The following is a 22,819-nucleotide window of genomic DNA, read 5'->3' as shown; positions in this document are numbered from 1 at the left end:
CAACCTGCCTTCAACTGGGTGGTCAGGCAAGTGAATGGGTGGGAACGGTGAACTGGGATTTGTGGTTTATTTAAATCATCTATAGAGAGGATTGGCTTCAAATGGGGGAAGCAAAGACATTTTGAGGATTTAACTGCAGGGTTCAGCTATTGTTTGAATAACTCTTTCTAGTACATGCTAGAGGGTGTTCACAACCTCCAGCCATTGCAAGGGGACCATCGTTTGTTCCTGGATGGGTCAAATCCAACCACGTTTTAGGCACTCTTTTTGCTTCAGCACACCTAAACCCACAATAACATTAATGCCACAAGTAGTAGCTTGTCTTCACTTTGATCCTAGGCAGCCCTGCTTAAGGTTGCTCCCCTGGAGTCTATCTTTTAGAAACATATATTTTGTGGTCTAAAACAGTATCCTGATCTTGCTGGGCTGATATACAGAAAACTTCCTAAATTTCTTCATCTCTCATATGCTTTTTCACCATGCACAAAGGAAGATATTCCTTGCACTAATTATTTTTTCCATATTGTAGTTGTCCAGAGCTTTGAAGGGGCTGCTTTCCTAGATGTGCTCTCTCCAGGGTCACAGAAATTTTGCTTTTTTTGGCACTTGAGCGTGGAAATTCCTTACTTGGGTAAAGGCCCCCAACCTCATAGAGTCAGCCACTGGGGTGTGGGAGGTATCTGCAAGGTCTCTGGAGCTCCTACAAGCCAGGCTTTGTTTGGAGGCACTACGGAAAGAGGAGCACTATTCTAACTGGGAGGGCCCGGGTGTTATCTGCTGTGCCATTAACAACAGGGTGGAGTTTCCTGTGATCTGTGTGAGCTGCAATTCATAACCCAAATTAATTGAAATTAGCTAAAGATGAAAATATGGGATGGATTTTCTCACCCAGGGTAAATGAGGAGTGGTGCCAGTGCTGCTGAAAATGGTGTTGCTGGTGTTTGCATTGCAACCTCAAGGCTCTCAGGCAGCTGGACATGGCATCTTAGAGCACCTTCCAGTGCCTAAAGGAGCTACAGGAGAGCTGGAGAGGGGCTTTGGACAAGGGCATGTGTGATAGGACAAGGAGGAATGGCTTTAAGTGAAAAAAGGCAAGGTTAGATTGGATATTGGGAAGAAATTCTATACTGTGAGAGTGGTGAGGCACTGGCACAGGTTGCCCAGAGAATGTGTCCCTGCCCATGACAGGGGAGTTGAGACTAGATGAGCTTTAAGGTCCCTTCCACCCAAACCATTCTAGGATTCGATGATCTCTGTGCTGATCAGCATTCCCCTGGGAAGCCACTCTGGATTGCCTTTCCTGCCTTTGGGGACTGATTACCACGGGTCCCTTGCATCAATTGCCTGCTATTAGCAATGCTGCTGAGGTAGCAGCAAATTCTCCAGCTAATCTGTTAAGATTTTCCTGTTATATAAAGTTTATGTAATGGGTGTCATTCTGTCCGGATACTAAAAAGTCTAACACAGATTCTTCAGTGACCCATTTCCAGATGTGGTGCTCACTTCTGTATTACTCCAATTTTATGCCAGTACTCCAATTTTGTGCCAGATTAATGTTGGTGATTTCTCACTGAATATAAGGTTCAAATTCTTCACACTCCAGAGTGCTTGGCATTGCCTAAGATTAGAAGTAAATTCAGACCTAAATGGTTTGTATCATAATGCTCATGTTCCAAACTGCCCCAGGAAAACAGTGTAGGTGACACACAGATGTTTAACTGTAAATTAAAGTCTCTAGTGAAGCCGGTATACTTCTCACTCTTCTAGACTAAATATTTTTTACTGATGTTATTAATAATGTTCTTTTCTTGGTTTCCTCTTTTTTTCATGGGTGGCTCTCTGACCAGTTTCATAAACACTGGCCTTAGACAAACAAGTTGCTTTTTGGGGAATGCTTTTGTTGGTAGATCTCTTTCATAATATAAACAGACTTGGTTTCACAGTCTCTTGTGTATGGGTAAGTCCTCACTGTTTCTGAGCTCTGCTGGCAAACTAAAGCCAGTCTGCAGTGCACAGCACAGATAGGAGGAAGCGTTGCTTGAAATTAAAGACACTCAGGTCCTCAGTCTCTCCGTCACAGCTCAGATGGGGCCCCAGTGCTTCACATTTGCCACACCCTTAAATTCACAGGCACGGCTTGCTCTGGGAAGGAATACTTCTAACGAACACTTCAGACTGGCTTATCCTCAAACTGCTGCTCCCGAAGCGATTTTGTGCTGCTTAAACTGTGTTTGCCATCTAGTGGCAGCACCTTTCCATGGAGCATCATCCTCCTCTTCCTCCTTCTGGGTGCAGGACAGGGAATTGACAGCATCCAGGGGCACCTGGGAAGTGCTGGCAGAGCAGATGCATCTGGCTTTGGTCAGTGGAGAAAACCCAGGGGTCGGCTTTGAGAAAAGCCCCAAGCAATGCCGTGGTTGTAGCTTTTATTCCAAATGGGATCCCAATTAGGGTGTGGATTAGTTTAGGGGAATTCTGGAACTGAGTTTTTGTGGCATTTGATGTATCATATCATACTTGCCTTCCACGAATGATCAACGTTTCGCTTGTGCCTTGAGTTTTTTCCACCTTTTGTGTGTGATGTTTCTGACTTCTGAAAACCAGGAGGCAGTGGAATGTCAGGTTAGATTTTGGATTTCTGCCTGTGATAGCTCTGTGACCTTCACTGTGCCGTGTCAGGCAGTCGTGTGCTCCAGTCTGCACTAGTATCAGCAGGACTGGGCTATTGGGGTTCTCAAAACAAACTTCTGTAGTGGCAGACACAATCTGTAAAATACTTAGCCTTCCCTTGAACGTCCATGAAAATGTGGTTCTTTTCCTTTAGCTTCTTTTGTTGTCTGCTGAGAGTAAAGTATTCCTTCTCCTCCTGAAGGAACACTCATGGAAGTACTGATGGTGGGTGATGAAGACCTGAAACTGGAAATGCACTTGATGCTTTGCTCCGTTAAAATTTGTGTGGCAACCTTGGGTGGAAACCAAGTCAGTCAGCACAGGGGAAGTGAAACCAAGGGGATTTCACCTTGTATGAAGCTGTAACATTTCCAGGCTGTTACTCCCCCAAACTGTCATTTCAGGGAAAACAAACGTTTCCGAGTGTATGTGGTGATCCCGCTGCTGCCTGGGTTTGAAGGAGACATTTCGACTGGCGGGGGGAACGCACTGCAGGCCATCATGCACTTCAACTACAGGTACTGCAGGGCTGTTGGACACCTCCCTGGACACCTCCCCCTGCTGTGGGGGGTCCTCAAGACCCCACCTGCCATCAGCGTGGCCAAGTTGGATGGGTCTTTGGGCAACCTATGACAGGGGAGTTGGAACAAAATGACCTTTAAGGTCCCTTCCAACCCAAATCATTCTATGATTCTATGATTTTTTTCCATTTAGCTGATCCAGCCAGGACTTGCTGACCAGGATTTGTCTCCAAATCTGTCTTTTTGGACAATACTTGGCCTGGCTCTGCCCACTGGCCCCATGGAGGAAGTGGCATCTTCCCCACTGTGATTCCCCTGCTCTGGGATGGATGTTTGGGGGGGCACTTGCAACCCAGCTGGTCTCATGGCAAGGACTGAAAAGCAGCAGTGCCAGGTAGCCCTTGTGCTGGGAACAGGCTGTAGAGGAAGGCAAAATGGCCCAAGGCAAAATGTTTTTACTGGAAAGCTGCTGTGTTATGGTATGGCCAGGACACAGTCAGCCTATGGAGACTGCTGCTCCCCCCAGAGTGAAATCTCCCTGGTCTGCAGGTGTCCTGCAGCACCTCCAGAAGGATGAGTGGGGCAGGAAGGAAGCAGCATGTCCCCCTAACCAGAAGGGGGAAATGTCCCCCTAACCAGACCCTTCTGCCTAAGCTTTTTTCTGCAGGGACAACCATGAGTCTTGAGAAATTGCCCTTGGGTTGGTTGTTTCTCAGTGAGATGCCAGCTGTGGCTTTTCCAGCCCAACCGTAATCCCACAAACTCCCTGACATGGCATTCTGCACATGCTGATGTTTTTTCTTAACCTGATTTCACATCCCGAACACAGAGACACATCCAGTGGCACACAGGGTAGCAGCTCTGTTTGTCACACGTTTACCATCACTGCAAAAATGCTCCCCAGTTTCTGTGCTGGGTTGGTACGAGCTCCATTAGGAAATGAGCAGTCCTTGATGTATCAACAGTTATTTGGAAAAAATATGTGCTCTGGAAGCACCCTGTTTCTCCTGCTTGCACGGGGTATTTGAGAGGCATCTGTGTTTGTGATTTACCTTGCCTGGTTCTGCTCCAGCATATGCTGCTGCCTCGAGTCGCAGTGGTGCTGATGGCTGCCTACCTTCTTTCCAGGACTATGTGCCGAGGAGAAAACTCAATCCTGGCTCAGCTGAAGGCAGAGGGTGGTAAGAGCTTTATTCCTCTCCTCTGTGTTGTTTAGTCTTGTTACTGCTGTAACACGTAATACACCACATGCTCTGGACTCGTGGGGCTGTGAGCCACCTCCTTCCGAACCGTCATCCCATGGCGAGGTCTGTTGGGTCATGTGAGCCATGGCCACTTGTCAGACTTCACGCCTGGATGCAGCCCCGATCCGGAGGAGGGGAGCACCCCAGGGAGGAGCATGGCACAGTTGCAGCTGCTCGGGATTGTGTTGTTTGGAAAATGTCCTGAGAGGGGTCACGCTTCTGGGAGCGATGAGCCCTCAGCATCCCCTGTGAATCCCACCCAGGGTTTGCTTCTGGCAGTTGTGAAACACTTAGAGGAAAAACCTGCCTAAGCAGGATGCTGAGTTGCTTCCTTGCCACGAGGATGCCTGCTGGAATTTGCTCTGCTGGGAATCAGAGTACCATGAAAACCCATGTATCACAAACTCTAGGAATGTGCATAATGCCTCATTTGTTCTAGGTCTTGGTGTAAATCTGACCTGCACACAAGTAGGACACATTTTCCATACTGTGCATGAACAAAACACCTGCTTCCGGCCTCCTTTCTGCAGGATCTGCAGAAAAACAGTCACAGAGTCCAGTTATTTTAAGATGTTCAGACCCTTGTGTGCTGTGCCAGGGAGATTGGGGTCATTCTCGCTGAAGTGGAAGTCTCTGAACAGGCAGCAAATCAGAGCAACACTGAGAGCCCACAGGCAGCTTTTGAAGTCTATTTTTAAAGAAACTTATTTCCATTATCTGTTTATTTTTTTTAAGTGAAAAGCGAACTGTTATTTATGTGGGTCTTTATGTAAAGAGGGTCTTTTCCTTCTCTCTTCCACCTCCCTCATCCCATCGTTTTTGTTGTCCTTTAATTTTCAGTTGGAGATAAGTGGATAAACTACATATCATTCTGTGGACTTCGAACATATGCAGAGCTGGAAGGAAAACTAGTCACGGAGCTCATCTATGTGCACAGCAAACTGCTCATTGCTGATGACAACACGGTTATAATCGGTGAGCAGGAGCTTACAGGAAGGATTTGGACCACTGGGTTGTACCTGGATCAATCCCTTCCCATCCCCAAGCACAGTGCAGGCTGTGGTTCCATGGGCTTTTCTATGTTGTCATTTCTTTGCTGAGAAATATTTTTCTGTTAAAAAAAACAAACCCAAAACCCAACCTCATAAATTCATCACGAGGGAGGAAGGGATTCGGAGGGCTGTCATTTAATTTGTTTTTCTAAAATGGTTTTAAATCTGTGTGTAACCGTGAAGAGAATCCCAGTGCAGGGAATATTGTCCATCTGTCTTGTATCAAACTCTGCTCGAGCAGGAAGATTTGTGAGACTTGTCATCTGTTCCTGAAAGAACAGAATGTGCTGAAAAATTTGGAAGGTTTGGACAACATGTGTCATGTATCAGCTCTGTTTCCTAAGAATGGGGCAATATGCTATAAGGAGTAATAGATATTATTTCATCCGTTTCTCTTAACATATTTATTATGAGAACATGAAGCAAAGATGAGACAGTTCAGGCTCAGAGTTCCACACTGCAGCAGAAAAGCAGAATTTCAGCCTGTTTCTTTAAAGAAGCCCTTTTTGAGCTGTTATAGCAGCAGCAAAAACTTTGCCAACAAATAATTTAATACCAGATTTTGCAAGAGTCAAAATACTCCCCCACTTCAAAGCAGTGATCCAGCCTGTGGTCTCAGATGACCTATGGTGAGGTTTGCTGCTCTGGCACCCTCTCAGGGGCCAGATCCCATCTCCAGTGTGCACAACAGCTCAGAGGTGGTTTGATATTAAAACAGGAGCAGTGTTGTTCCAACTGGGATGGTCTGGGGGCGTAGGACAGCTCTGAATTTCTATTTTCTATACCTATAAGCCTGAGGATGGATTTTTACACAGCATTTGCATCCATCTGGGTGGTGAGGGGATAGGGCACCAGTGTCATTCCTTTTTCACATAAGAGAGTGCACAGAAATTAGATGCTCTTGGGGCAACTATGCAGGAGGTGAAAAGAAGGAGAGGGGCTTAGCTTGTTTTTCCTCTGGAGGTGTTGGCTCCCCTGGAGTTAATCCAGTCCGTGGGAAGGCTTGATGGCTAACTGCTGCCACAAGGGTCTCTTGCGGCTCTGTCTGGAGATCCTTTCCCCCACCCCCTGCCTTCTGCTGGCTGTGTGGGACAGAGAAACCTCTTTGGGGGACAAAGGCTTAGCTGGTATTGAGCAGAACCCCCCTGAAAGGCACAGCCTTCCACAGCAACCTGGTGTAGTGGAAGGTGTCCCTGCCCATGGAAGGGGGGTTGGAATGAGATGGTCTTTAAGGTACCTTCCAACCCAAACCATTCTGGGATTCTGTGATTTACCCACAGAACCCATCCTGTCTCAGGTAACTTGGCATCCAAACCAAATGCAGTTAAGACATTTAAAGCTGTGGCTCCTTCAGCAGAAGCATCTAGGAAGTTATATAGAGAGTAAACTTTTGAAATTGTTGGCCTGGGCATGGCTGTGATTTAACATTCTTCCCAGCCTGGAGCTGTTGAATCCTGCAAAAATTAGTGGTTTGGGTTTTTTTTCCTCTCCACCAAATCCCGTTACTCAGGGTTTGTGTTTCCAGAAGGAAGCCCTCTGGTTGGGATTTTCCCTAGTGATGGATGGTCCCCATGGAGCTGAGGGATGTGGAGGGCCCGGGGGTGGCGGGTGGTGATGGAGGGTGTATGGGGGCTCTCGTGCAGCAGTGGGGCATTGCCTGTGCTCCCTCTTCCCCCTGCCCAGGCTCTGCCAACATCAACGACCGCAGCATGCTGGGGAAGCGGGACAGCGAGATGGCCATCATCGTGCAGGACACGGAGACCGTCCCCTCCGTGATGGACGGGGAGGAATACAGCGCTGGGAAGTTTGCCCAGTCCCTGCGGCTGCGCTGCTTCAGGTGGGACTCGTGGGGCTGGCCCAGCACTGCAGGGAGTGGGGATGCAGGCAGGGCTTGCTTAGGGTGACACGTGCCCCCAGCCTTTCAGAGCAACAATTTTAGTGCTGCCTGGCCTGGATTTAGCCCAGTTTTGGTGCTCTTTCACTGGCCTTCCTCACGCTGCTCCTGTCCTCAGCTCAGCAGCTTGGCATCACAGATCATTTTTTCTCCAGGATTTCTCTAGCAGAGCTCATAAACAAGTGGTATTTCCCCTCCACATCCCGTTTTCACACTCTCTCAATCTCGGGTAGCAATGTCACTTTCTAATGGAAGTTTCTTCACTGGGAGCAGCCATCTGGCCCACAACACTGCCATATTTTCTCTAAGACCTTCTTCTTTTTCCTTTTTTTCCCGCTACCCTATTTCCCATCTGGACAGTTACTGCGCAGAAAAAAAAGGAGAAAATGGAGCAGCATTTCAGTTGGCAGACTGTCACAGGGGATGGGAGTGGGAGGGTGCTGGGAGGGTTTGGCAGGTCCCAAGGAAACTTCTAATCTCCTGGCATTTCTCAAGAGAGGGGGAGTGCCCAATGCTTCAGCCTCCCTGAGCATCCATCCCCTTGTCTCCTCAGGGTTGTCCTTGGCGGCTCCGATCTCAATCCGGAACACCAGGATCCCGTATGTGACAAATTCTTCAAGGAGGTGTGGATTTCCACAGCAGCTCGCAATGCCACCATCTTTGATAAGGTGAGGAACGTGGTGCCTCTCCCCTCTCTCCATCCCACATGGAGGCAGCAGATGCCAACGGGAAAAGCAGCACAGGGAGGGCAAGGGCAAGCAGGTCCAGCTCCTGGGGTTGGACCTTCAGAGATGCTTTGAGGGAACGAGTAAAGTTGGATGCAAGAGCTGTGAACAAGAAACTGGAGTTTGTGTATCCTCAGAATGTGACGGCACCCATGAAGGCAGGAGATCTGATTTCTCCTTCTGTTTGTATCAGTACTTATTACTTGTAGTCAGTCACAGTGTAACTGGGGCAGGAGCAAATTTTACTTCTGTCTTTTAATGAGCTTTTGCGATGATCAGAAAAAGTCTTGGAGCTTCCCCTCTGCTTGCTCTAGTGGTATCGTGGATAGGCACACACCTCTTCCCTCCCTGTTCTTTGGGCTGTTAAGTCACTCCCATTCTGGGGAATTTGTACTGGATGTTTTGGTGTTTCTCAGGAACTCTGCATTGTAGCATTTCCCCTGCACTAACAGGCCATTCCTCCTTTCTGTTTTGATCAGGTGTTTCGATGCCTTCCCAGTGACCAGGTGAATAATTTAACCCAACTGCGTGATTTCATCAGCAAGCCCAAATTAGCAAATGATGATCCTGCAAAAGCAGCAGAAGAATTAAAAAAGATTCGTGGGTTTTTAGTACAATTCCCCTTTCGTTTTCTGGAGGAAGAGTACTTGCTTCCCTCGGTCGGAACAAAGGAGTCCATGGTACCCATGGAGGTTTGGACTTAAGAAGATGCAGACTGCTTTTCCTTTTAAAGTCTTGTTCTCAGGAGAGCTGATGAACAGTATGGGATTTTGGGAAGCTTTTTATTGCGAAAAACATCTCCACCAAGCTAACGTGCCTTTCTTAGGGATTTTGGTGGAGGAACATGAAACAAATCGACACTAGCAAAGGAGAGGAGCAGAAAGACTTGGAGACGATGGCAAATGAGAAGTTTAACCTCTGAAGGAGTTACTTCTTCAGGCACATTCTGAGCATCTAAAGGACACAGGCCACTTCCTAGGACAGGAACTCAATCCCAATCGATGTTGTTACCACTGCCAGCTGTATCCTGTGGTTGCAGACGTACTGTGATCGTGCTGTGGATGCGCAGGAGTCGTGGGCTGTGTGTGCTTTTTAAGGCTTTTGGGTATCTGCACTGTGGCTCACTGGAGTCCCCCATCTCACCCCTTTCACACACTGTCGGAGCATGTTGTGCAGCCCTGGTGCTGTTGGGAAGTGCCACTTGCTGCTGCCTTGGGCTGTCCTACAGCTTTCCAAGTGTAGGTGTTTCCCTTCTTAAGTGGAAACGGACTAACAATCTTGTATCAGAATCAGAATTTCGGTCTCTTCTTCCCTTTGGGAGAAAAAAACCCTTTTCCTATTGCAGCTGGAGCAATCAGCAGCCCTCAGGCTTGGCAAAGGGCAGTCTCAACACAGCCAGAGGCGCTGGAAATCAGTGGAATTTGCTGGCCTTTGCAGACACACAGCACGTCAGTTTGGTCCCACTGTGCGTGATGGCTTTCCTGAGGAGAGGATCAAGGTTCCAGCTCAATCCTAAGGTCTCTGGAGCCACAGGAAAGCAAGGCACCATGTGTAATGGGACAGAAACTCAAAAGCTGGCGTGGAACAAACCAAGCTCTGCACTCGGGGCCCTCCGTTCATGCATTTTTCTGGCAGTTTATGGTAGATTTTCATTTCCATCCCTTTCCTCCCTATTTAAAAGAAGAGAAAGGCCATTAAGCTGACACCATGCTCAAACTGAGCTGACGTGGTTTGTAGATGGGGTGAATGCAAGGGGGAAGGGGAGCAGTTGGCAAAGCCTTGTCTCTGCTCTGCTTTGTTATTAGACCAGCCACAATCTTGAGCTCAGTCATGCAGGACGTGTCTTCCCAAGCAGAGGTAAAACTCCTCATGCCCAGTCCTGTTTTCCATTTCCATAAAATGGTTTCCAAAGCTCTTTTGCATCTCCCTGTGCAGCACAACAGCTGTTCAATACAGCATCCCTGGGAAAAACACTACTGTTCCTGGATTAGGACCTCGTGTGGTGGGCACCATCCTGGCCCTTATCTCTATCCCCCATCCTGCAATGAGCCATGTCTCCTGATTTCATGTCCAGCTCCAACTAGAGGTGTTCCTGGCAGTCAGCAGTGCTGTGTCAAACACTGAGAGAACATGAGAAATGCCTGAGGAGACTTGGATCTGAAGGATTGTGAGGCTGAGCTCCTCTGCTGCCCCTGCATGCAGGGATCCTTTCCCTAGCTGAATTATACCTGTGCCCAACACTCCTTAGACAAAAGGCCAGGTGAAGCCATGTTTTAGTTCACAGGCAAGTTTATTTTTTCCTTTTCTGGCTCTTCCAACAGTTTCACCTGCTTTTAACTGGAAAAGAATCCCAACAGTCACCTACCTATCCCCAAAACATATCTGGCATCACATTTTAGCTGATTCCCTCCTGCATTCAGACCTGTAAAGAAGCACCAGCTAATTCTGTACCTGCTGCATCACCCGAGTAAGGAACAACCCGAATAAGGATGTTCTTCCAGGGCAGCCCAGTCTCAGCCCCTTCCTTCAGTTTCCACTGTTTTATGCTTGTGTTTTGTAGATGCAGTTGCCTGTTATACTCCTTTTTCGTTGGTGCATCTGTAGTCTGGTTCACCTGTTAGAAGTGCATGTGCAGCATTTTATGTGATGAACTGGAGTCCGGGGGGTTGATGCTTTTACCTGGCATGCTGTAAGCACAGAAGTACATTCCCTTCATTTTTTTTCTCTTAAAAATACTGACCTGGGTTCACCCCCTGGAGAGCCAGAGCAATATGTGCCCTGACCATTTGCGATCAAGAAAGATCAAAGGTGTCTTCTTATTTCACATCAGGTTCGGAGCTTTTCTCTCCTGATGTTTTTAGGTGTTTTAGTTTGAACAAAGCTGCTGACTTCAAACAATTACAGCCTGTCAGAGAGTCCCTGTCAGCCATACAGATCTGTGTTCAGAGTAGAGAAGGAAGCATTCAACCCCGCCACCCGTACACTGAACCTTGAAATGTAAGACTCCTGTCATCTTCCAAGTGCTCTTATTGTACCCGTCCTCATATTAGCAAAGGTTTTTGTAATTGTTAAATTATCCTTACATTGTCTTTTAAAGTGGTAGATAGCTAATTACTGGGGCTTCCTAACTCCAGGGATGTTAAGTTCCCCCCTCTTCCAGGCTGCTGTTGGGAAAAACCACCCAGGTTCTGCAACACTCAGCCCACCATGTGATGGCTGCTGGTCCTCAGTGACACAGCAGAGCCATGGAGGGAGATTTAATTGACTGATTCTGTATGGAAAGGTGCTAATTAAGAAGGTCTTTCATTACTGAGGTAGCAGAGAGCCTGACATTGGCTCTCTGTGTGGGAGGAGGCTTCGCTTTTTAGGAACAGAGGCGCCATGCTGAGCATCCCTTCCCTGTGTTGGTGCTAAATTCCTGATACTGGGAATTTAGTAACGTTCAAATGCAAGCAGGGTGTGCACAGCAGCCTCAGCATGGAGCAGAGAGCCCAACATCCCTAGGGGCTCGTGGGGTCACCAAATCCCCCATGGATGCAGCACTGCTCGCCCCAAACAGACAATGGGGCTGGAGCCATTCCCAGTGGAGGCCCCACTCGTTCACACCACGGGCTGTGCTGTCAGGAGTTGGCTCCATGGGTCCTGTCAGCTACAGGTTTGTTTCTTATATTAAGAAGCCTGTGAGGTTGAACACCTTGAGAGAGTTGATTTCTGCACCTGAACAATCACTACTTTAGTCCGTCATACCAGCGTGGGCTCAACACCTTCAAACCAGAGAGGGTCGCCCACAGATACCCAGTGCTGTAACAAGTGCTGTGGATTCCAGCACTAGCAACCCCAGAAATGTCAGCTGTTTCTTGTGACATTTATTTGTTAGAACTGTAGGAAATGAGAACTTCTCCCAGGCTCAGGCTTTATTTTGTAGTTCAACCCGAGTAGAACACTTCTTTTCCCTTTAATTTATTCTTTAACGTGCCACTTTGAGAACTCACACTCCTTTCCTTATTTTTTAATGGTCTGATATTTTAAAATACATGTTTTGTTCTATAGATGTTGGACTGGATAAATGTTTCACTGTGAAGTTAATGCATGGTTTAAAAAATGAGGGATAAAATGTCATCATATGCAAGAACTGTACTAAAAAATAATTTGTAGGAGAACCACTCCAGTGCTCCATGGCAGTTGCAAGGTGCTGGGCTCAGTTTTTGGTTTATTGGTCTCAGTTTGTCCCCTGACTTGGTGTGAACTTTGCTGGATTAAACCCCCAATGCTCCCCTCTTCCTTTCTTTTGATCAGGTTTCACGACATGATTTTGCAGTCCTGGTGCTGTCCCTGGGAGGACCTTGGTGCAGGTGTTGCCTTCCTGGGACCCTGCCATGAATAATTTACAGTATCTGTATTCCTTCCAAGGGAACATCCCTGTACAATCAATCCCTGCTCAGATGTGGTTTGCTGTTGTTATTTCAGCGTAATGAGTCTTGTGCACTTGTAACAAGGACAGTCAGGGGGTTTGTCTGGGCACAGAGCTGCATTTGTGGAGACACTGATATGTAAGTCTGAATAGTCCTGTAGGATAATGCCATTTCCCTCTCCTGCAGAATGTAGAGACCCAAATCCATGCTGATCCAAGCTGACACCTCTCCACCAGCAGCAGAGCCTTTCATGGTAGGATGCTGTGGTGGCCAAGGGGAAGAAAGCCAGTGGTCTCCAGACCAGGATATGGGCAGAGGTTGGCATCTCTTGGGTGCCCCACGAGATGTGAACACACTATCACAGTTTGTGGCACTTGTACTGCAGATGGTTTCAAACAAGCAGTCTCCTTTGCACTGCTGAGATCCTGCTGAAACCAGGAGCTTTGCAGTATCCCAGTTTAAACCGGGAGCATAACGTCATGGCAGTGAATCAAGGCCAGCCTGTAAATCTAAGTGTAACAAAGTGGAACAGCCCCACCAACTGCACATCGACCACTGAATGCAATGATCCTCTTGGGGTGTCACTTTTTTTTCCTATTTTCCTTTGCCTGCCTGCTTTCTTGTTGTATTTTCCAGTATTTGTGATTATTCTATTTTTAACCTTCCAGTGTCTTTCCATAAAATCTCCTCCGTGTAAATAATTCCATCTTTCCCTAGTCCTGACACTAGGGAAATGACAAAAGGTGTCAAAGTCAGTTTTGGAATGTTGTTGTTCGGGGTTTTTTTAAATCATGTCTCTAGCTACACTAATCCACACAAGGAGAGCTTCCACTTGGGGTGTGAGCGCAGGTCTCCGTGCGTCCCTCCCTTCCGACAGTGCCGCTGTGACACTGAATATCCCTTCTGTGAAGGCTGCTGGAATTGAGTTTTGTATCCTTGTTCCTGCTAATGATCGCTTTCCTTTCCACTCCATTTGTATCTGGTAAATGAATGTGTATTAATGGACTGAAAATACAACTGAGCATCATGTTGGAACGTTTGGCTTTGGTGTTGTTTCTGCCTGTTTTGGGGGGCTGTGGCCTCATCCTGCTTTGGGTTGAGTTCTGCCCTTGCTGTACATCGACAGTGCTACCCCAGCAGCTGAGATGTGATGGGAAAAGGCCTAGAATTGCAATAAAAACGGCTAGACTTGAGTATTTTGGGTTTTCCTGGGAGAGAGAAATTGCTGGGGTGAAGCAGCATAGAAAGAAAATTGGACTTCTTAAATAGATTAAAAAATCCTGTTTTAAAGGAGTTTTAATAATCCAAGAGCATTATGAAAGGCACAGACAAAAACGCTCTGTCTCCAAAATAGAATTAACTTGCCACTGTCTCTTTTAACTTCCAGTGAAGGAAATTCAGCAGAGACAGAGGAAGAAGCAGCTGCCTGTTGTCCTCCAGGGGCAGAAGAGATTAATAAAGCATCAGTGGCATTTCCAAGCTCTCTTGTGAACTGAAAACATATTAACTTCTCCGTTTCTTAGGTTTCATCTCCTTCCTCAGATGCCAGAGGGCTCTCCGCATCTTTAGAACTTCCAAACCCAATCTGTGCCCTCAATAAACACAATAAACCAAGACAACAGAGCCAGAGGGTCAGGCAGGGGGTCAGTAGGAGGCATGAGACTAAGTGACACCGTTGGCTTGGGCTGCCACTCTGGCATCTCCACACTGATTTTGTGCCTCCTGCATCCTACTCACATCTCTTGAAGTGGAGATAGTGACGAGTGGGAGCGATGTGGGACCTGACAGGCACTGCTGGGTGCAGAGGTGCTGGGTGCAGGGGTGCTGGCTGGCACCAGGGTGGGCAATGGGCTCACACAGGGCGGCCACAACAGAGGCTGGTTGTGTTACTGGCTCTGTCTTGCCAGCTTGGTTTCTGTGTGAGCAGTGCAGGAGAGCTGTGGGATCACAGTGTGAGCTTATCTTGGTGTAAAAGTAATGTGAAACTGGAAGTGGTCCTGAATCTAGAGAGTTCAGGTATCACTTTGTAGGAAGGCTCCTTTCCCTCTTCTATATGATTCTCCTGGTTTGGGTTGGGATAGAGTTCATTTTTAGTAGCTGGTGCAGTGCTCTGTTTGGGATTCAAGTAGGGGCCCAACTTGAGGGCACTGTTGCTGTTTTTGCTGTCTTCCCTCTCCTACACACAGGGGGACAATGCTTTCACAGGGCACGACTTCATCCCCATCCATCCTTAAAGGCAGAAGTGAACACCAGCTTATGGCTGTGGCTGGCACCGACTGCAGGGAGGCAGGAACACGATGGCAGAACTCCCCTTGACTTTCCCACAGCCAGAGCGCTCACTCGCTGAACAACTTGCAAAGCCTCCAATTTGATGGCTCCTCACTGAGCAGGAACGCAGCCCACGCATACCCTGAGCACAAAGTGCCCTTGCCAGTGCATTTAACAACCTATCCTTTCCAGGATGGATTTCTCCAGCCACTTTTGCACCTAGGCCGTTCCTGCCTCATCCCCCAGGTCAGCTCCTGCATCACTGATGTATCCACAGGCATCCAGTGCTGGAGGCAGGAGGAATCCTCTCCTCCACCCCAGCACCTGGCACATCTACTTTCTGGCCCTTCATTAGCATTTATGCACCAAGCTTTCAATAACACGTCGACTTTTTAATGAGTGCCAGCCCTTTGTGTGTGTGAAATCACTAATAGGCTGTAGTTATTTTTGTGTAGAGGAGGAAAGCAGGGAAGAAAGAAAGAAAAGGTTTTGTGAGCCAGGTCTAAAGGTACACGAAGAAACAGGTTTCTTCTCACTGCTAAAAATCAATTTATTTTAGTTTCTCTGCAATTGTGCCAGTTCTTCACATTTTCAAGTACTTCTCCAAAGCGCTGATGCGGTGGAGCGAAGGTTTGAAGAGCTTGAATCACAACAGCACTGTGAGTGAAATGCTCGATTTTTCTTTTATTGGAAAAATTAAAAGTGACAGCTTCAAAATTGGTTCCACTGCTTTGATTGATTAGTCAGAATATTTAGCTCAAAATGATTATGGCAAGATTTTCTACGGAGGCTCGTGGTTGGGATGGAAATTAATTTGGAGAAAGGGGGAGGGGGAGTTGTTAAAAAAGAAATTATTCTGCAAAGGACACTGTTTATCCCCAGATTCAGTGATGAGGAATCTCTCCATGTTCAACCTGATCTCAGTAATTAAACATCCCATGAGTTCCCATTTGAGGACAAAGGAAAGGGGAACAGGGAGATAGTGTTGAAGTGGCTTTACAGGTGACTATTAATCTGGAGATTCTGATGCCCAGTGGCAGCAGGGTGCTGCCTGCGTGCTGCTCAGGAGCTCTGCAGTGCCCTGTGGATGGCCTGTCCTTATGGAATATCCAGACTAGGAAACTTGCCCTGGGCCAAGGGTTGGGTGTTTCACTGGAGTCCTGCCGGGGCAGGTGAGCTGGAGGTCACCCAGCAGGAAGCTGAAGGATGCTGAAGGTGGTGTGGGCACAAGGAAGTTCAGGTAAGAGCTGGACCCACGTCTCCAGCTGGAGGATCCACCAGGGCCAAGCTGTGTGGTGGTTGCACACCTGGGAGCATCATGCTGTCCAGGCAGGTGCAATCCCACCACCGTGGTCTGTAGCCTCTCTTATCCTGGCCAGGTCTGTGTGCACTCCCTTACATTCCTGATGAAGGCACAGCTTAAAAGCAAGTGTGTCACATGGATGCTCCAGTGTCTCCAGACAGACAGCTGCTCTCTCCCTCCAGGTCCTTCCTGGGGTGGGAGAACTGGGGCCACCTGGAAGAGAGGGGACAGTCAGGCTGGGCCCTTCCATGGGCCAGGACACCTTCCACTAGCCCAGGTTGCTCCAAGCCCCATCCAACATGGTCTTGAGCACTTCCAGGGATGGGGCAGCCACAGCTTCTCTGGGCACCCTGTGCCTGGACCTCACCACCCTCACAGTAAAGGATTTTCTCCTGATATCTAATCTAAACCTGTGAAGCCATCCCTCCTTGTCCTGTCACTACATACTCTTATAAATAGTCTCTCTCCATCTTTCCTCAGGCTCCTTTCAGGTACTGGAAGGTCGCAATTAGGTCACCCCAAAGCCGCCCTCTCTCCAGGCTGAACAATTCCAATTCTCTCAGCTCTTTCTCATGGGTGGGGTGCTCCATCCCTCTATCCCATCTTGTAGCTCCATCCTGCTCCTGATGTCCTGGCTTAGGCATTTATCTGATTCCTCCAGTTTATCTCACAAAAGAGGCAGAAAAGTATTTCTATTCTCTTCCCTGGGTTGCCTTCCTTATTTCATTCTTTACCAGCCAAATGCACATTAAGGGACCCCAGCCAAGCCCAGCAGACTCGCAGGCTGGAACCTGCATGTTGTACATCCAAGGAAAATGGATCCTTCAGGAGAGGACTCAGGCTGCTTGCCCAGCATTTTTTAATTTCGACTTGAAACATGGATTTGAGACTTTTGGGGTTTGGGGGTTTTTTTTACATTTTAGGATTTCACATTTCAGACATGCTTCTCCTAGAAATTGATACGTGGTTTATGAAATAAAATACAAAGCACTGTAACTGCAGAAATATGAACGAGGTACAGTATACAGAATTAATTTGAGGCAGAGTTAATGGTTTTCTTTATACAGAAAAGCCCCATTTGGCCAGCATGAGACGTGGAACTGGGAAACTCCAGAAATAAATACAGCTGTAGCCACAAGCACAGCAGTGGAAGGATGTTTGTCCTTGGGTGTCTCACGTCTCCTCCACAGTGAGTACCAGATGAACCCCACATATCTTTTAGGACTGTGTGTTGGCCAGCACATCCTGACTGGAAAGAGTAATGCAGATGTAACCAGGGCATTTAATCACACATGGGAGTTTGTTTTTCCTTGTAGGATCCCTGTAGGGATCACACTGCAGTGGGATTTCGCTGATAAATCACTCTTAGGTCAAGATGGGTGTAGGGATGCAGTGCCCATGGCTGAGGGATCCTAAGCTAAACTGAGCTGCAGTCTACGGCCTTCTGGGGCCCAGATGTTATGAGTGAAATGTCCATCTCCACACCTGCTAGAGCTCCACTTCCAGTTTGTGTTAAACCTGGCATCCTGACAATGTTGGCTGCAGCTGGGGACACAGGGGGGACCTGGCACCCTGCAAGGCAGGAGCTCAGAGGACTTTTCCCTGGGTGCTTCTTCCTGGTTTGGTGGGGAGCCTCTGATCCACCTCACCCTCTCCATCACGGCCCTTGCCTGCAGCAGTGCCCATCTCCACCCCCTCTAGCTGGAGGGACAAGCTGGAGGCCTGATGCCACTCATCAGAGACGCACAGGGTTCATGAGTGATGCGTCTCCAAGATAAGCTGGTGCGCAGCAATAAGGCAAAGCCACGTGAGAAAGCATTGCTGGAAAGATGCTTTCCCGTGGATCCAAATCCTCCCTGAAATCGAGGGCTGGGTGGCCGCGTTCCTCTAGAGGGTGCTGCGGGCTCAGCCTGCGCACCCCCAGAAAGGGGGTGCTCACTTTGCTGGGTGCCTGCGAGCCCTGACCCCACTGTGCTGGGTCCCGCTGTGCCTGCAGGACCCTCCAGCCACAGCTGTGCTGCAGGAAGCTGCAGTCACAGCACGTAACCCCTGGGCACCCTCCTCAATTGTGGGGTCCCGTGAGAGGGTGGTCCTTCCTCTCTCAAAGGGGTGCCCCCCACATCTGGCCTTGCTGCCGGGGCATGGCAGGTCAGTGTCTCTTCCTTCCCTCTGAGCACGGTCACACTGACACATTTTAAAATGAAATACAATGTGTACCGTGACTGTTTGAGCTTAAACACATTTCCCTGCCTAAAATGTCCTTCCCAGAAGGCTGCATTGGCTCTCCAATGACTTGCTGCAATATGTATCTCCACTTTGTTTCCTTGCAGACCATATCTGTACGACATCGATTGTACTGGCTAAGAATGCTTACAAACCTATTTCCTGCTGCAGGATGATCACATTATACACAATTACACACTCTAGGAATTTCTCCTGAGATCCAGCTGGGTACAGGCTGGAGTGGCAGAGGAGCCAGAGCGTGTGTGGAATAATGAATCATTCATTCAAACCTCCACGCTGACTTAAAGCTCTTGGGTTGTGTGAGCATGTGGTGAGCTGCACTAGCTGCTTATTGCCCTAAAAAAAAAAAGCCTGAACCACCTAAATCATTCCAAATTTGGTTCCCACTGTGTGTAGGCTTTCTGTGTCTTGCCATTTCATTATTATTATTTTTACCATACTAGAAAGATTTAATGCAGAATTTATTCAATGTCTCAGCAGGATAAGCCTCCATGAGCTGAGACACACTGTTCCAAACAGAGACTTTCTCAGCAGGAACAAAATCAAGTTGTCCATATCCACAATGTTCCTGCCTTCACAGCAGATCCAGACCAGTATCCTGTGTTACTGGTGGTGATGGCAGCGGCAGCAGCACTGTGATGCATTTGCTTTGCAGCACCATGGGGCACCTTCCCAGCATCCTGTGATGCCAAGGGACCTAACACTCCAGCATTTTCCTGCCCTGGAAATCTCACAGCTTTATATATAGGACAGAGCCAACTGGAAACATGGAGATGCTGCTTGCCCTTGGATGGGCAGGGTTTTTCTATAAACGTAAGTAAACTGACGCTTTTCTTTGACCCACTCTTGGATCTGTCTAGTAAACCCATGTGCTGTGGTGTCATGGGAGGAACATGGAGGTGATGCATGGACATGATGAACCCCTTGGTGAGAAACATGAAGCCCGTCAAGCTGTGCTGACAGTCCCTGAGAGCAGGGAGCTGGCAGGGCCATGGTGCTGGGCCTGCAGCATGGCACATTGCAACACCCAACAAAGCCTAACCCCCATCTTCCTCTTCCTCTTCCTGGCCAAGCCACTCCAGGAGCAGCTCTTCTGGCCTGCAGTGCTCACCCTGGCCTGGTGTCTCCCCCCCCCCACCCAGCACCACGTCCACCCCTTCCCTGGTATCCAGCTATGTTTTATCCACTGTTCCATCGTTATCTGCCAGCTCAAAAGGCTGGAGCATATTTGTTAGCTAAAGATTTCCTTTTAGGGAGCTGGAGGCAGATTATCCTGGCTGTTTCTAACGATGTGTAATCTAAGCTGTCACCCACATTTCCAATATTTTACTTCTGGCAAGGCTACAGCGAGGCTGGAATGGAGCTGAGGTGCTGGAGAGCCCTCCTCACACAGGATGGATGATCTCTTCGACCTGGGACCTCACCAATCACATCGCCTTCATCCTCAGGTCACCTGAACTTACCCTTAATTTCTTTAACCCTCTCAAGGATCATATTTTATTACTTTCCTAAGGCTGCAACTTTCAGTTGTTTATTTATTTTTAAATAAGGACTAAAAGTCACATGTGGACGTGTGGTTCCAGGATCTTCAAAAGTGCCGAATATTGTGAGAGCTGGGACAAAAATCAAGCAACGTGTCTCCACAGAAACACCCACACATGCCATTTGGAAGACCCATCCTTTCAGAGCAGGCTTGTGCACCCTCCTTTTGTTTAGCGTAACTTATGTTCATACTAACCTCTGTAAAGAGAATTTAGCAGGGGATTTACTGATATACAGACTTTTTTGTGTTTTTTTCTGGTGTGGCACATCTCCCCACCTGGGTGTGTTTAGCAGGTACCCAGCATCTTGTGATAAAGCTGAAGGGACATTTCCCAGTGCCATGTGAGGTAATGTCACTTTGACCCTGTATGCTTCTTTCTTTCTGACTAAACGGCTGCTGCCTTGGTGGTTTTGCTGTGCTTAATCTGAACTCAGTGCTTGTTATGTTCCCCAGTTGCTTAATCTGCAAAGCCAGGACCTGAAACAAAACACAGGCAGTTCTGTTAAGGGCAAACATGGCTGTTTTGCATGCCTGGAAGAAATTGTTGTCTCACAGTTGCCTTACAGGTTTTTTCATTATTTTAATGGGTAATCTCAGGCAAGCTGCACCTCAGCTCTTAGAGTAGCTCAAGTTAGAGACAGAAAAGAGAGGGAAAAAAACAGACTGAAAGAGGGCCTGCATATTTAAGGAGATCAACTCCTATTTTTCAAAAGCAACCTGGGCTTTTAGCAGCTTAATTGCCATTTACTAGCAGCTGGACTAGCTCTTAATGCTCAGTTTTGCAGAGAAAAAGGCTAATTCTCTTTCAGTGAACAGCCTGTGTCAGCTACTGCAAATGCAAAACTCAGACTTTGCTGTACTTGTCATTTGGTGCTTCTGAGAGCTCACAAAGGGCTAAACCCACCACCTGCTTGTATGGAGGATGGTGGATTTTCTGTTAGGCTATGGTTAACTTGTTTCTTGAGAGGCACCGAAATCCTTTGACGACTAAATAATTTGGAGAAATTTTGCAGAGAGTTTTCTCATGGGGCTGTTGGTACCTTCCCTCTGTGCACTTTGATGAGATGACTGTGGTATGGAGTGGCTGGAGCACTGCTTTGACAGTGTCAGCAGTGATGGCCAAAAAGTCACTCTCCAATTGCTGTGTCTGTGGTGTGTCTCTTTCCACTCATCATCACATGCTTTCAAGGGTCTGATGTTGCAACCCTTGGGGAGGTCAAAGCTCTCAGCAAACTCAGTGCAGGCTGCAGTACTGCCTGTGCCAGGAGCCACAATCTCAGAACCACAAATTTCTGAATTAATTAAATATATAACGACACTTTTAAAAGTCTCTCTAATACTCTGCTTGCTTTGAGCCTGTAGGGGACAGAATTTCAAAGGAAATTTTCCAGTTCATCCCTCCCACTCAGCGCTGGTGCACAGGGGAACTGGGTCTCGGTCATGTCTTTGTTGTTTGGGGTTGATGTTAAGTTTCTTCCCAAGGTTCTCCTGAGTGCCCTATTTAGTTCCCAGCTGATGGCTCCCTTGTAGTAACCTACTTGTGAGAGCCTAAACTGCAGGCTCAGATGTGGGCAGGGTTTCCCCCTGCTCCAAGGATCAGCCCACTCTTTTCTGCTCTCTCAACTGAAGATGGAGTCCACTGAACATGCAGAACGCCTTCAACAGATATTTTCAAAACCACCCAGTTTCCTGCCGGGTGTTTTGGTAGTTTCTCAGAAATCACATGTTAACACTAAGATCATCAGCTTGTTTTATACACCCATTTTCTTTCGGTCTCTATATCCTTGTGCTGAACCAAGTGTTGACCATGTTTTTCCCATCCTGGATGTCCCTTTGTTCCCAGGGCTCTGCTGACCAGTGGGACACTGCACAGCTAGGAGAACCCTTGTCTCTTCCTCATGGGTTTGCCTCCCATGGGTAAGGATGTATAAATCTGAGTATGTAAACTCTACAAGACCTCCTGGGCCTGAAGCCAGCCTCCATCCACATCACTGCTGCAGAAGACTTTCCATACATAAATCCAGACTCAAGTGGCTCTGGCTCCTTTTTGAGATGGTGAAGTGATATTTTTGGTTGCTCTTGTGATGATTTACTCTTTCAGCAAGTCAGAAAGCCCATGCCTTGATATTCTCCATACGTTTCCTAAGCAAGCAGCGTATCTTACCTTTGGCGAACATTTGGGTGAGCTTTTTTAAGCTTTTCCTTGTTATGACAGGACCTAGAACCCCCCCTTCCTCTTTTTTTTTTTTTTTAAACCAGTTTCATCTAATTCCAGGAGGAGTGCTTTCATAGACTGCCACATCTCCATGAAGGCATGAGGAAGTAAACACCTCTGAGCGAAGCCTCCCCAGAAAGGCAACAGCAGTTGGCTCAAACCCCGTCTTCCTACTCAAACACTCACACTTTGAGCACTACTCAGACGATTACTTTAAGTTGCTTTAAGAACCTCCAGTTGTTTTCTGATTCACTTCTGCTTTGGGCATTGATGATGAGTGGGAAGCCTGAAATATCAGACTTGTAAAGTCTGCTCTGTGGCTTAACCTTTCTTTTATTCTTTTTGTTTTGTGTGTGTGTGTGTGTGTGTGTATAAAAGACTTTCGCCCTTTGCAGGAGGAAATGACAAGTCTTCAACATGCTTTCAAGAAGGCAAAAGCATCGTGCCTTTGTGGCCCCACCTTCTTTGCAGAACAACACAACTCACAAGCCACGGTGACAACATTGATCATTAAAAATAAATGAAACTCTGGAAAAATATATATGCCCAGGAGGTTTTGGACCTGGTTTTGGACCTCCAACCTCACTCGTCTCTGAGCACCCTGTGTGCTTGGCTGCCACTGCAGCTCTGTGGGACCTTTGTTGTCAGGACCTTTGCCAACTGCAGTGCTCAGTTCCAGTTTTGTAACCCCTTTCCCAAGGAGAGATGTCGAACCCTGCCCACACCTC

General features: G+C 47.6%; 1 protein-coding gene across 2 annotated transcripts in view; it reads left to right on the top strand.

Moving 5' to 3' along the window:
• The window catches only part of PLD1 (phospholipase D1), a 44,696-nt gene extending 31,139 nt beyond the window's left edge, over positions 1-13,557 (top strand). For both annotated transcript variants that reach the window (XM_018079237.3, XM_018079236.3), the window contains 6 exons: positions 3,075-3,188; positions 4,320-4,372; positions 5,276-5,410; positions 7,171-7,324; positions 7,935-8,049; positions 8,586-13,557. In XM_018079237.3, the coding sequence (XP_017934726.1) occupies positions 3,075-3,188; positions 4,320-4,372; positions 5,276-5,410; positions 7,171-7,324; positions 7,935-8,049; positions 8,586-8,810 (796 nt within the window). In that variant the 3' untranslated portion in view covers positions 8,811-13,557. The remainder of the gene's footprint in view (positions 1-3,074; positions 3,189-4,319; positions 4,373-5,275; positions 5,411-7,170; positions 7,325-7,934; positions 8,050-8,585) is intronic.
• Positions 13,558-22,819: the final 9,262 nt, after the last annotated feature.

Source organism: Manacus vitellinus, unplaced genomic scaffold (assembly GCF_001715985.3).
Source record: "Manacus vitellinus isolate BGI_N305 unplaced genomic scaffold, ASM171598v3 scaffold_45_pilon, whole genome shotgun sequence".
Taxonomy (NCBI): Eukaryota; Metazoa; Chordata; class Aves; order Passeriformes; family Pipridae; genus Manacus; species Manacus vitellinus.
Note: the sequence above shows the minus strand (reverse complement) of the source record. Positions and strands in the feature narration are given on the sequence as shown.